This window comes from Aphis gossypii, chromosome 2 (assembly GCF_020184175.1).
Source record: "Aphis gossypii isolate Hap1 chromosome 2, ASM2018417v2, whole genome shotgun sequence".
NCBI classification, from domain to species: Eukaryota; Metazoa; Arthropoda; class Insecta; order Hemiptera; family Aphididae; genus Aphis; species Aphis gossypii.
Genome location: NC_065531.1, coordinates 30,751,239 through 30,765,459, shown reverse-complemented (window position 1 = coordinate 30,765,459; position 14,221 = coordinate 30,751,239). Strand labels below are relative to the sequence as shown.

The following is a 14,221-nucleotide window of genomic DNA, read 5'->3' as shown; positions in this document are numbered from 1 at the left end:
TATTATCGATTTACAGTTTTATACCATTAACTTATTTACTATTCAGACTGTTTTACGGTAAGTCGACTCAATAATAACAATAATATAATATGACATTTATCACGGGGACGTACATAGGTATACACGTTAGTGATTCAAATTTAACAAATCCAATACTTAATATGTATCATAAGATAATAATAAGACCAGACCCGGCATAATTATGCGGCAAGGTACTCATTTATTTTGCCACCGTTATTTTGTAAATTTCATGGAAGAAACAACAAATGTTCATTCCCGTTCCAGGTTGGCCGTGTTGTATTTATTTTTTTCATTTCAGACTTCAGTTAATGTGAGGTTATGATTGTCGTCTGAGCACCATCGTTCTGGACTTTTAGTTTCTCATTCTTTTAGGTTCAACAATCAACGTGTAAGTGAGCCTAATTTCGGAAAAATGGTAAGTTTTCGTTTATTTTATTAATTTATATTTAATATCCCGACGTTTGTGTTTTGTTAACTAGATTTTCTAAACATTTTTTTTATGTAATATTCGACTGTAAAACATGTCCGTGCGATGCGTATCGTGTGAATGGCATGTCCGTGTTGCTATGTTTTTACCTCGTTATACAACACAATTGACAATAATTAATGTGCTGTATTTCCAAGTAGAATTATTTTGTTGTAAACATTTGACTATTCTTCGAGTTCAAACGTAATCTCGAGTTTAAGCATTGCCATTCATGAAATATATTCTATATCATTCTAGAGTAATTTTAGTATGCTTATTACGGGATGAACTAAATTAAACTTTGTTACTCATTGACTTATGATTACATTCATATTAATTATAACAAAACTTAATGTATAGTGCTATTTACATCCCATCTTATTTTTCTATCTGAATTCAAATGTTTTATTATATCTGTTTAAAATTGAAGAAAACTTGAATAATATATATTTTATTTAAATGGCTAATATTGTTTCTACTAGAATTATTCATGTATATATTTTTTTTATAGCCTTTCAAAAGGTTTGTTGAAACTGGCCGAGTGGTCTACGTTGTTGATGGTCCTTACAAAGGCAAAATAGTTTCCATTGTTGATTGCATCGATCAAAAAACTGTGAGCATTTTAATTTATTTATTTATTAACATTAAGTTATCATTATGTTAAATGTAATAATTCAAATATAAATAAAAATGTTTTATATTTCATAGGTTTTGGTAGATGGACCAGAAACTGGAGTACCCAGGTCAAAGATGCGTATCAGCCAAATCCACTTGACCAAGTTTAAGATTAACTTCCCTTACAATGGATCAACCAGGACTGTGCGTCAAGCATGGAAAAAAGCTGATTTAAACAAATTGTGGGTTCAAAGCAGATGGGCAGAAAAAGCTGCAAACAGGGAGAAGGTAGACATTTTGAATTGATCAACTTATTATGTAAACATATTTTGATAATTTTATTGATTTCAGCGTGCATCTTTGGGCGATTTTGAAAGATTCAAGCTTAAGAGAGCAAGAAAAATCAGAAACAAGATCAGGACTAACGTCTACCAAGCACTATTTAACAAAACTTATTGCCCAAAAAAAAAGACAGCAGTTGCTAAGGCGTAATAAATTTTAATTTGAATTTATGTAAATGTTGTTTTTTATTTTATGTTGGTCATTTTAAGTGATTTCATAGGTCATAATATAATGATCAACAAAATGCTCTCAATGGTAATACATTATTTTTCCATTTATCCTAATGAAGAATCCACAATAAAGTTAATTCACATTTTACAAGTTCTTTCTAGTAGATTTAATCTTACTACATAAATGGTTAATTTTTAAATTTTAATATCATATTTTTATACATCAATTGCTCAAAAAATATTTTGATACATATACCTAAATAAGTCAAATTATGGTCTGGGTGGAAGCAATGCAAAAGCGGTCCCTCCTGGTCGTTGGTTCAAAACGAAAAAATAATCAAATTGAAGGGCTTCGTGCAAGAACAAGATAACCCCATTTTTTTGAAAAATGGAGTTTTGGCCGTTTATTATTAAGAAAAAAATTACGAGTATATCTGTGCAAGAACGAAATAACTCCGATCATTAGTACAGGAAATATAAAGAAAATGGGAGTGTCTGATTTTTTTTTCCGTTGAAGAAACCAGATAACTTCTTAAAATTTAGGTTAATTTAGCTCTCATCTTAAAGAAATAAAGAAAATCAAATCAATTACTGCGGGATCATTTTTATCGTAATTTAATGTATCTAAATTGTTTTTCTTATTAATTGTATCTTTATCTAAATATTTTTAAAATAACTATCGTTTCCTGAAAAGTTTTGAAATATGATAATGATTTTTAATATTCATATCAATCAGTTCAAAGGTTTGTAGCCACGGATTATATATTACAGATATTCTTTTTATTTGTGCTTGTAGCCCAGCATGTTGTATAATATTAATTTTGAAATGTAGGTATTCTTTTTTTGCATAGATATTGATATTTTTATGATTTGTTAGGATAAACATTGTCTACAAAGACATAATAAATATTTCATAATCTATGTAATTGTTTTCTATATAAATATTTTTATAAAGCTAAAGCATGAAAATCACTATGTAATATATAATCGTGAGCTAAAATAAAAAAATTCATCTTGCAAAGATTTATGGAGTAAATATGTCAACTTGCCGAAATATTGTTTCATTAACAGATCTTATACCTTTTGGTAAGAAAATCTATCATAAGTGTCTAAAATCTTAAATATATTATGACTAATTTAATTTTTAGTTTCTCAACTCAAGGAAATGTTTTTTAAATGGTTGACTTTGGATAATTTTAACCGTGAACGTCTTAAATTTTTAATTGAACAAAACAAAAATAAAAAAATTAAAACAATGGTATTAGCCTTAGAACAATGGGATCATTTTCAAAACTATGGTATGTGTTAAATACTGAGTATGGTTATTTTATAAAAATGCATTTTTTAAACAAAAAGTGAGTTAATCCAAATACCGTAAATTAATTTAAATCACTAAAAATGTTCTATAGTTCCATACCTATACTGTTGAATAACTAGTTAAAATGTTTAAAGGTGTTTTTTACATATGTATTTACATTTTAATTTTGATTGTTCAGTAGGATAAGAAACTATACTAACCCCTTTTAAAAAATTGGTATTGCACATTTTTCCTACAAGTTTTAGAAGAGCATTTCATATTTAACATAAATTTAAGCTCAAAGCCTAATTTATGTAATTTTAAATTTCGATACAAATACTTACTTTATAGTTTTTTAATGTAAATAGTACAATCTTATTAATTCAAACAGGTTTGGGTTAAAGAGTAGTTTGGTTTACCAATGACTTTTAAAAAAAATTAATTTTTATATGTAATTGAAATAGAAAATGATACAATTATATAAAAATAAAATTATTGTCCTATTAAATTAAATATTTATGTTAAATGAAAAATTTTTTAATTATATGTTATTTTTTTAATTATTATTGTTTGGGTCCCTAAAAAAATATTGGTATAAATTGGATGACTTATAAATACTTGTAGTATTTAAAAAAAATTGTTATAAATTTATATTTTTTATTTAGGAGCTCCTGGTGTGGAAATGGAGTTTGTCAGTTGTGACAATAATACTTTACGCGAAGTTTTAGAATCTAGTATCGTATTAAATGAATTAATACTTGAGATGGATTGTCAAAAATACTGATAATAAAAATATATTTTTATTTTATGTAGAACTCAACTAAACATTAACACATACAATATAGCTTATTTTTATACATAAATAAACAAGTAAAAAAATTTTAATTAACCAAAACTTAACTCAAATACATAATATAATTCAATTTTTAATAGAAAAAGATAAAGCTATTTTAGTCGATTTGTGTGTATTCCATTGGAACAATATATGGAATTCGCATAGTTGGTCCTTTCTAAAACAAAAATTATCAACAATATTAATTTTAACACAAAATCTTATGGCAATGAAAACATAATAATATTAAGTAGATTGCAACTATACTTTTATAATGTAGAAAAAATAATTTAATTTACTTAATTATTTATTAACCAGGGGTTTCCCCCAATTTCGTAAAAATTAGTACAATTTTTAACGGTTACCTTTTTAAATTTTTTGAAGTTTTTAAGATTAGTGTTATTTTCTTGATTAAAGCTTGTAGTTTTTGTAGGTCTGGACACCACCATGCTTATAGTTTCCACAATCACAGAATTTATTAAGTAATCATGTTCAGTATCTGCTTGCATATTAGACTGAAATATTTATAAATTAGTTAATACTTTTAGCATTTTTAATCAATGGTATAAATATTAAATGGTATTAAACATATACATAAACTAAATCACTACTAATTTTATGTATGTTCTTACCGATTTATCAGAGAGTATACTCGCATCTATGAACTGTCCAGTACCTTTGGGCTCAGAAAGTAAATTCATAACAAAATTAGGATCTATTGCTACATCGACATTAGTCTCCACAGTATTAGATGATTTATTTTTATTATTGGATGATGTGTCAACCTCAGTAAGAAATATTGAATTCATATCTTTTTTCTTTGGCTTTTTTTTGGGGTGTTCTTCAATTTCGTCGATATCCATATAGTTAAATGGGTCTTCACTTTCATTATTAAACACTGGGAAATCATTAGATATCTTTCTTTTAGTAGGAACAGCCTGGTTTTCAGTAGTATTAGAGAATAAATCATTAGCATTGCTAATACTATTTTCAGCTATTGTGCCTTGAAGCCAATTTTCATTAGTGTTGGAACTGTAATGTGAGCTAGGTATTGTGGTTAAACACAAATCATTTGTATATACATTATCAACGGTTGGAGTCTTAGATGCTGGACTTTGTACATTGTGGTCACTACTGGATGGAGTTGGTTCAATTACTTGTTGAAACAAATCTTCTTCAACTGTTATTGTTTTTATATTGTTGATTTTTTCTTCATTGTATGCCAATAAGGGACGTTTTGTTGGTATTATATCTTCAGAATCATTTACCACTTCTAATGGTCTAAACAATAATTAATAAGAATATAAAATCAAAAATAATATCACAAAATCTAAATTAGTACTTAACAAAATACCTCTTAAAAGCACCTTGCGTGTTTGCAAGAGAATCTGGTATAGTATTAACTGAAAATATTTCACTATCATTAACAGTTAAAACCTGAAATATAAAACAAAAATAAATCAATAAATATAACAATAACTTTTATTTTTGTAAGAATAAAACTACACTATTGAAGTACCTCAGTTTCAGGAGCTAGTATAACAGAATCTTGTGATTTAATTGCATTGGGTTGAGATTCAAGATTGACTAAGGAAATATTGTAATTAATATTACAATGTTTTGCAGTACTTGTAAAAATAATAGCAAATCCAATATCATTTTCTGGTATTGATCTTTTGTTCATCATTCTAAGCTTTTCTAAAATTAATAATAATGAAGCACAATAATTGTTAATTAATTTTTATATAAGATTTCTAAATTCCTTAGATAAATTAGTAGTTACATTAGAATTATAACTCAATTTAGAAAACAACAGTGTACCTATATGATATTTTTAGTAATAATTATTATTATAATATTTGAGTATTTTACTATAAATTGTAAATAAAAACATCACATAAGAATAATATAGATGTATACTCTTGAAAGGGGAAAGGAAAAAAATAACACTTACTTTGTTAGAGAACTACTATTTTAGCAATTACTGAATTATACTGAATTAAATAAGTTATACATTAATTTTAATCATCCCACACATAAGTGATAACTGATTAATAACTAATATTTCATAGACATAAAAAAAATTACCCAGAATCCGTTGGTAAGTATTATTAACTTCCAAACTTTTTGAGTCTTGTTGCATTAGAATATAATTTGTACAGCTTAAGATATCGTCATCAGATAAAATTCCATCAGAATAATTAATTATTTCCCCACCTAAATGACAAAATATTATGTAATGTTTCTTGCAAACTATATTTGTTTTAAAATCAAGTTCACCTGCTAATTTCACTAATTTTGAGATACGATTAAATTGATTAACCGTAGAGCATATAAATGTCTTGCCAGAAAATATTTTTTTACGTTTGTTATTTACGTCTAATGACAATGTACTTGGGTTTAAAAGACTTTCGACCAATTTAGGCTTGTAATCCACACAGAATGGTATTTCCGACAATGAATCAGGTGATAATGCTTCATATAAATCAATAAAATACTTCAAGAGTACAATTGATTTTGCAGATGCTAGACATAATAAGACCTAAAAACAAATAAAATGTTTACACATCATGTATAATATGGTCTAAGGAAAAGAATATCTGTTGTACTATTAAAAAAGAAATCTACATACAATTTTTTAAAATAATAACTTATTCCTTTTAAAACATTTTCTATATTAATTTTTCTGTTGTACTTTTGATATAATTCAATTTTTTTTTTATTTTTTTGGTAATGGTATACCAATATGGCAATATCATGAAGTTATATATTCTATCTAGCGAGGGAATATGTCAGACTGTTAAAATTTGGTTCTTATAAGCATCACATAATACTATACCATGATGAAACCAGTGTCATGTGAGGACAAAAAGAATCTGGATGTTTTTTCGTTAGATAGAGTATACATTTGCTCAACAACAATTGTTGATAAATTTTACTTCCAGTTCCAAATAAATATATGATTAGAAAATAATGAAAGAAAGATTGCACTAAATTATAATGATGGAATAAATAAGCATATAAATTTTTCTTAAATTTTTTATACACGTTTTTTTGAAAAAATGCTAACCAGATATTTTTTTCTGTGATTTGTATAAAAAAAAGATCAGAATATATTATAATACACTTTTAGATTGATTCAATTTCAATTATATTTTATTAACTACAATATTGCTCCAACAAATTCTCAAGTCTTCTTTAACCTATTCAAAATGTTGTTTTAATCTAGCTGATATATAATATCTATTGATTTTGTATAGTTAATAATAATATAATGTAATAAAATAAAACAAAAATATAAATGAGGTAGGTACAAATGGTAAAATTAACCACATGCATAATAAATGCATTATTAACAAGTGTAATTTACCTTTTCTGTAACAGTAACAGAATTCATGCAGAGGTGTGAACAATTTTCAGACCAATCACGTGATACTTCTCCTCCAATTTTTGCCATTAGATTTCTCAATATTTCTTTTTCCGCTGATTTCAATGTTGATGGACAAACAATTAAAGGATATTTCACAACACTGTAATAAAATAAGTATTGATGATTTAAGTCTATGTACCTATTGAAAGTAATAGTTAATAATTGAGATTTACTCACGTCCAAATACTATCCATTATGCCAAAACGAATTTTGTCTCCAAACTTTAAAACTCTAGGGCAATCACTAATAATTCGTTCATCAAAATCATTTATAAAAGTTCCATACTTGGATTTCTTGTCTTCAAGAGTCAAAAACAGTTTCGCTTTACTGCCAAATTTCTAGAATTAAAAATTAGAAATCAGCACTGTCAATCATTTAGAGTACCTATCATTAGTACCAAATACCAATAAAACAAACTGTACTACACATACTTTTTTGACAAGAATTAGATGTGCATGAGAACGACTAATAGATGTATCATCCGATATTTCTAGATCAGCACCAAATCCAGAGCGACCGATCAGGTGAGTCTTTTTCAACAACACGTCATAGCATTCCTGCGCTATAATACAATAGTATATCAAGCATTAAAGTATTGTTATTATAAAATACACTGAACACTGTTTAGTCAAATGCGCGAGGAACTTACTTTTTTCATTTATTAATGTCGGTATGGACAACAGTAAATCGTTTTGTTTACCACAGTCCATTTTATTATAAATTGAAAAACCGCGTTTTATTGTTTCACTATTTTGTATTCGTTAACACCACAATACTGTCTACGATGATTATTGGTTTACAAACAGAAACAGAACACCAAAAATCAGACGGTAGACAGTAAAATCTACAAATTTATTGTTCATAAGCACATTCCAACAATAAAAATATTTAAAATTTAAATTGTAAGTAGTGAGTGCCTTACTGCCTTGCTATATTTTGGTCACTGCTTCCTATTATTTAAACAAATTCAGATAATAACTGAATTAATATTAACCAGATCACAGTTTTTTCTTATCTATGATAAGATAACCGTGTTATTATTTCGAAACTTTTGATAATATAAAACGATTTGAATGGGAAATGTCGAATGTATAGAAAAATTAAATTAATAAACTGAATTGCATATTTGCATGTCAGCCTAGGACTTTTTTAATCTTTAACGGTCTCTTTAGTGGGGAAAAAGATAATTATTTGACGTCTGGTATGTGTTTAAATGTTAATTGGGTCAATTTCAGGTCCTCAGAAAATATTACAAAAATCACTATTCACAATGTCTTCATACGACTTGAGGTAAATTTTAAGACGGTTTGCACACAACTATCCAATGTTACTGACTGATTGAAAATAATAAAATTCTTCCAGGTTGAAGGATCTTGACCAAGTGTTAGAATCAGAAGTGATCGATCTATCAAAACTGAGAGAATTCTGTTTCAATGGTAATTATTATTCAGTGTAGCTGTTATGTAATTGTTCTTACACCCTCATGTGTGGTATTGTTTTTTACAGGTATCCCTGATGTTAAAGGTTATAGATCGTTATGTTGGAGATTGTTGCTCAATTACTTACCATGTGATAGAAACAAGTGGGATGAACAACTAGACCACCATAGAAAATTATACCAACAGTGGTTAGGTAATTCAAGTTTGAACTGTTTAAAGAAGTACATTTGCAAAGATTAATCTGTTCATATTTCATGAATTGTTGAATCCATCAGTCACTATGGTTTAAAACTTGAAAGAAATAGTTAAAACAAATTTAAATTTTCTACTTAAATGAAATACGCTTAAGAGTAAATTTCAGTAACAATATTTTCTCTACAATTTCTACTGTATAGTGTAAATTAAAATGTTAATATCATATTGTTTTTAATTATTTGTGTATTGTTGCTAAAATAGATTAAGCAAATAATTCGTTAAATATTTTCTGTAATAAACCATTTTAAATGTCTTTGTTAGATATTAAGACTTTGAATTTAAAATTTTCGATCATATATGATAACATATATTAACTGTGATCTATTAGTGGATTTATTGAAAATATTTGTAAGAATATTATTATATTTAACAAAGTTATGTACAAAGTATTGTATTTATCATTTGGGTGTTACAATATGTATTAAAAGTTGTAAAAAATAAAAATTATTGGACTACAGGATCATAAAAATAAACAAACTATTAATTGAAAGATTATGTGCAAATCTTAAAAACAACTTTTAAATTAAAAAAAAGAACTTACTAATAATTTTTATTTTTATTTTTTGAAACTTAGAGAATTTAATTCATAATTTATTAATTACTGAATATTTTTATTTTCTAGATGAAATATTAGTTACTCCGGGTTCATTCGACAATGAAGAATGTGATCATCCATTGAGTGAGGATCCTAATAGCAAGTGGAACACATTTTTTAAAGACAATCAAGCTCTTACACAAATAGATAAAGATGTCAGGTGACTATCATAATTCATAGGTTTAGTCCATAGAATGTGGAAGAATAATTTATAATTATTTTCTAAATTTTAGGCGATTACATCCTGAATTATCTTTCTTCCAACAAGCAACTGATTATCCATTATCTAATGTTGTATACAGTTCTGGTACTAAACGATTGAACAGAAGAGTGGGTATGCATTTTCTAAATAGTGCAAATGTTGTACGCAAAGGTCTTGGTATTGTTAAAATAACTCCAAAAGCCGAACAAACTAGTACTTCTGAATTCAAGCCACTGGAAGAAGGATCCGAAGCACATTGGGAGGTGGTAGAGAGGATATTGTTTGTTTATTGCAAATTAAATCCTGGACAGGGCTATGTGCAAGGCATGAATGAAATAATTGGTCCAATTTATTATTGTTTTGCTACTGATCCAATCATTAAAATGAAAGGTACAAAAATTAAAAATATCAAATTATATTTTTCCGTTATATTTGTATATGTTTTACCACATTGACTATATATTTTAGTCCAATAAGTAATAGTATATAATATTATTAATCTTATATTGGTTAATAATTATTGATACAAATACTAGGTGATTTTTTTTTATCAAAGAACACTTATTATTTGAAAGTCTATTAACTTTTATTGTTTTTGAATGTATTTCTTCAATATACATATTATACTGTGCTTTTACAAAACAATAAATAAATACGTAAATCTTATGCAAATGTAAATTATGAAAAAATAACTATCTAAAATAGCTATTTTATTTTATATTTATAACCATTTTTAGAACATGCCGAGGCTGACTGTTTTTTTGTCTTTACTAATCTCATGTCCGAAATTCGTGATTTTTTCATAAAGACATTAGATGAAACAGACACTGGAATCGTAAACATGATGCGTAAAGTTACTGAAAGGTTGAAAGAAAATGACCCAGTTGTCCAAAGCTATTTAGTCAAAAATGAAATTTATCCACAGTACTATAGTTTTAGGTAAGTTAATTTTTAATCTAGAATAAAAAAGCTACTGAAAAAAAAAGTTACAAACCAAAAAGCCATTGATAAAATAGATAGTCTTTTTATCCTAATATGATTGTTTTGTGTCATAACAATTATTGTTTAATTAATTTAATTAATTCTATTTGATGTGTATAAATTTTTAGGTGGTTGACTCTGTTATTATCCCAAGAATTTTCACTGCCAGAAGTCTTAAGGATATGGGATTCACTATTTTCTGACTCGCAGCGATTTTCATTTCTTATTGATATATGCTGTGCAATGATAGTGTATGTTTTATTTGGGCATTACAATAATATATTTTATAATTTAGTGATAATACATATTTTAGAGGAGAACAAGTGAAGTAACCTCACCAAAACCTATATAATAGTGTACAATATTAGATTATTCTTTTATTTTAAATTATTTAATTTTATTCATTGACTTCATAATAGATTTTTGAAAAGTTGCAGAAAGCAGCTTTGTTTTAAAATAAGTAAACAAAAATATGAAAATAAACTAATTATTTATTTAGTTTAATTTTTTTTTATTGATTGAAATATTTTCAAGATTAATAATGAATTTATTTAAACAAAATAAAGTAAAACATATTAATAATCATACTAAGGACTAACTGATTTTTCTGTTATGGGGGGATTGAAATATATGGGACCATTGTTATTTTCCATTGTAAGGAATTGGTGGTCTATTATAAGTAGTAAATTTTAGTATATAACTATTTTAATTTAAAAATATTATTAATATTTCAAAATTTTTTATAGTTTAATCAGAGATCAAATACTGGCAGGAGACTTTTCAACAATTGTTAAACTGTTACAAGTAATTTAATTCTTATTTAGTAATTGTACTTCAGTATGTTTAGTTTATTTTTAAATTGATTCTTGTAATTTTCACAGAATTATCCCAATGTTGAAACGTGTGTTATATTGAATAAAGCTGCAGAGTTGAGTGTTAAAAATAAAGAGTAAGTAAAAATTAAAATAATTAATTATTATTTTTAATGTTGAGTTATGAGATAAAACTGAATCATACTGCCTAGGGCCTAGTGAACTGAAAAAAATAAAAAGCAAGATATGAAATGATTGGTTTTAGTTATTTTTTTTACTTTGGAACATAAGAACATTTGTTAAGTTGAATTAAAAGATTAACTATGAATAAATGTTTATTGGTAGATATATATTATTTTTATTAAAAAATGTTAACAGCAACTATTTGTTTATCTATAAAACGTTGACAAATTGTCACATTTCATTGAGATAATATCTTATTGACTTTATCTTAAAAATTACAATAGAGTATTAATGACATTTAATTATCTATATGAGTTAATATATTATCTGCAAAGCATGTAAGATTGGTTTCATACAAAATACATTTATAATTTAATTTGCTATAATTATAAAACATTTATGTTAATACTTAATATAACCATTAAAGTATCATGGTTTTCAGCGAGGAATCGAATGGAATATGAAGATGATTGGATACCAGCCACTAGGTGTTTCAGCTTTTAGCTCTCTCTGAGAAATGATCAAACATTGTTTTGTGATTTTTTTTCAATTTTCTCAATAACAGGTTAATTTATACTTATTTATTTTACATTAAGTATCATTTATACTAAATTATAAGCTATCTACTACTTGTTAATATTATTATTTTATTTTTACCACTATATGCCTGTATTTACATATAACATCCATATTATTTTTTATTTATAAGTGTTAAAAAATCATTGTTTTTCAATATTTATTAAAAAAAAATTGTACTTTTGTACTAGAGTTACTAGAGTTGTATTCAATTATTCCATATTTGATGATATTTCAATACCTATAATGTTTTTAAATTTGCTAGCAATGTTGTCTTAATGATTCTGTAATAGGTAATCTAATATGAATCGGTCATTTTAGATTGTTTATTAACGTATTATTTTGATGTCTATAGTTTTAGATTTTTGTACAAGAGATTTTATGTATTAGTGTATAGGTTTGTGGGGAAGGAAGTCCATGGATCTATTTTTTGTAGTTTTCAGAACTAAAATACAATATTTGCGATTTAAGTTTGCGCATCTTGTCTATTGTTGCAGTTTTTTGGTGTATATATTATATTATGTTAAATCCAATATGACCTTCGACTTTAATTTTTAGGTAAATAAGTACTATCTATAAGTACCTAAGTAAATACTATTTATACATTTTTGACATAAGTCTTCACTTATTTTGTATTCTATTACAGGGACCGAGGTATTAAGTATTTTATGTGATTATGAGAATGCTGTGAGTAGCTCTACGACACAACGTTAAGTGGGATGGCAAAATGCCGAAAAATACGGTTTTTGATGATACTGACTGCACCGTTGTGTCACCCTGTTTCGTTTTTAATATTTAATCGGGTTTCAGTGTTATGTAAAATTCAACTATTGTCCTATAGATATTAAAATGAAAAAGAATTTTTTTTCAGATTATCACTTAAATCTAAACTAACAGTCTGCAATAGGGGCTTTTTTAGCCGTCTATCAGATAAATGAGTCTACCCAAAATGTATACTCTCTTTTACATTTACAAGTTATATTAGTCGTTCTTGTCAATTTATCTTTATACTTTATATATATATATATATATATAAGAAATATTAATATTTCTACGGAACTTTTAACAAGTTTTGAAGGACTGTGTAAGTTTTATTTTTAAAAATAAAAGTAAATATTCAATTTAAATGTATTGTGTTGTAGATGGTTGTGTGGAGTAATATTCGTTATACTTTTTATCTGGAAAGGATTGATTAATAATCATTATACATGAATAAAATGACTACAATATAAAAATAAGCAACATTTCAAAAGGTTAACTAAAGAGTGTCACCTGATTGCTGCCCAAAGTAACTTTATTCGTTTTTCTCATCCCGATTGTGGCTCATGTAATGTAGGCAAGAAATACTAATTTCAGTGGTTTTTAAAACTAAATAAATATTCTAATTGCGTCTTACGTATTTTATTAATAGTGCTTTCTACAGTCCATCAATTATTATTCAGAGTTAAGAAATTTAAATATATTATTGATTTTCTTCATAAAAAATACATTTTCAAACAAACTTTTTTGAGTTTACTTTACCTATTAAAATTTTCTCAACTTAAAGTTAATATTCATGGTAATGTGTAATAAGAATTAAATTATTTTATATTTTTACGTACAATTTGCATTGATGTCTATGTTTATTTTCGCTCATCATACATTATGATCTGACACCGGCAAAAATCGATGCAGACACGCAGTCCACGTCAAATTAAAATTCCGGGTTTTCGGCAAAGAATATAACTCCTGCATGAGGATTCAGGCTCGATACGTCATCACCTAATTAAACGACTATTCGTTTCGCTGACTCAAAAACTGTACCTACTATATTATGTAGACCTAGGTACTGCATAGTAGGTGAGTTATAAGACTTTGCCAAGTCAAACAATTTTTATAATTTAAAAGTACCTATGAATTTATACCTATTCAATACAGGTCAATTTAGTAACGGCTCCTGTTCCGTAAATTAACATATTATACTGTTATGGATAGAATATAGACGATAAATTGGTAGTTTACCTAT

The 14,221-nt window shown here is 26.3% G+C and overlaps 4 protein-coding genes across 4 annotated transcripts; 3 read left to right on the top strand and 1 right to left on the bottom strand.

Annotated features, from left to right (window-relative positions):
* Positions 1-285: 285 nt before the first annotated feature.
* Positions 286-1,620, top strand: LOC114127379 (60S ribosomal protein L14). The gene is made up of 4 exons (XM_027991603.2): positions 286-436; positions 999-1,100; positions 1,196-1,390; positions 1,454-1,620. Exons 1-4 carry the CDS (start codon positions 434-436, stop codon positions 1,592-1,594), a joined length of 441 nt encoding a protein of 146 aa, XP_027847404.1. The 5' UTR covers positions 286-433; the 3' UTR covers positions 1,595-1,620.
* A 917-nt stretch (positions 1,621-2,537) lies between these two features.
* Positions 2,538-3,719, top strand: LOC126549914 (uncharacterized). Its single transcript, XM_050200329.1, has 3 exons — positions 2,538-2,700; positions 2,763-2,912; positions 3,577-3,719. Exons 1-3 carry the CDS (start codon positions 2,652-2,654, stop codon positions 3,693-3,695), a joined length of 318 nt encoding a protein of 105 aa, XP_050056286.1. The 5' UTR covers positions 2,538-2,651; the 3' UTR covers positions 3,696-3,719.
* Positions 3,690-8,102, bottom strand: LOC114127380 (nibrin). The gene is made up of 11 exons (XM_027991604.2): positions 7,823-8,102; positions 7,605-7,735; positions 7,351-7,511; positions 7,114-7,273; positions 6,024-6,285; positions 5,832-5,960; positions 5,263-5,441; positions 5,098-5,180; positions 4,376-5,024; positions 4,109-4,258; positions 3,690-3,921 (listed from the first exon to the last, which is right to left on the bottom strand). Exons 1-11 carry the CDS (start codon positions 7,881-7,883, stop codon positions 3,862-3,864), a joined length of 2,025 nt encoding a protein of 674 aa, XP_027847405.2. The 5' UTR covers positions 7,884-8,102; the 3' UTR covers positions 3,690-3,861.
* Positions 8,103-8,237: 135 nt separating this feature from the next.
* LOC114127384 (TBC1 domain family member 13) lies at positions 8,238-12,686 on the top strand. The gene is made up of 10 exons (XM_027991609.2): positions 8,238-8,463; positions 8,536-8,609; positions 8,680-8,805; positions 9,490-9,622; positions 9,696-10,054; positions 10,402-10,603; positions 10,774-10,896; positions 11,392-11,449; positions 11,527-11,594; positions 12,083-12,686. Exons 1-10 carry the CDS (start codon positions 8,387-8,389, stop codon positions 12,102-12,104), a joined length of 1,242 nt encoding a protein of 413 aa, XP_027847410.2. The 5' UTR covers positions 8,238-8,386; the 3' UTR covers positions 12,105-12,686.
* Positions 12,687-14,221: the final 1,535 nt, after the last annotated feature.

Excerpts from the sequence above, each read along its gene's own strand:
- LOC114127384 (XM_027991609.2), top strand. The coding sequence starts at position 8,387 with ATGTTAATTGGGTCAATTTCAGGTCCTCAGAAAATATTACAAAAATCA. Across the intron at positions 8,464-8,535 it reads ATGTCTTCATACGACTTGAG|GTTGAAGGATCTTGACCAAG; the intron begins GTAAATTTTAAG and ends AAATTCTTCCAG. Across the intron at positions 9,623-9,695 it reads CAAATAGATAAAGATGTCAG|GCGATTACATCCTGAATTAT; the intron begins GTGACTATCATA and ends TCTAAATTTTAG.
- LOC114127380 (XM_027991604.2), bottom strand. The coding sequence starts at position 7,883 with ATGGACTGTGGTAAACAAAACGATTTACTGTTGTCCATACCGACATTA. Across the intron at positions 7,274-7,350 it reads ATAATGGATAGTATTTGGAC|TGTTGTGAAATATCCTTTAA; the intron begins GTGAGTAAATCT and ends ATTTTATTACAG. Across the intron at positions 5,961-6,023 it reads AAAATTAGTGAAATTAGCAG|GTGGGGAAATAATTAATTAT; the intron begins GTGAACTTGATT and ends TTTGTCATTTAG.
- LOC114127379 (XM_027991603.2), top strand. Across the intron at positions 1,101-1,195 it reads ATTGCATCGATCAAAAAACT|GTTTTGGTAGATGGACCAGA; the intron begins GTGAGCATTTTA and ends TATATTTCATAG. Across the intron at positions 1,391-1,453 it reads AAGCTGCAAACAGGGAGAAG|CGTGCATCTTTGGGCGATTT; the intron begins GTAGACATTTTG and ends TATTGATTTCAG.
- LOC126549914 (XM_050200329.1), top strand. The coding sequence starts at position 2,652 with ATGTCAACTTGCCGAAATATTGTTTCATTAACAGATCTTATACCTTTT. Across the intron at positions 2,701-2,762 it reads AACAGATCTTATACCTTTTG|TTTCTCAACTCAAGGAAATG; the intron begins GTAAGAAAATCT and ends TTTAATTTTTAG. Across the intron at positions 2,913-3,576 it reads GGATCATTTTCAAAACTATG|GAGCTCCTGGTGTGGAAATG; the intron begins GTATGTGTTAAA and ends TTTTTTATTTAG.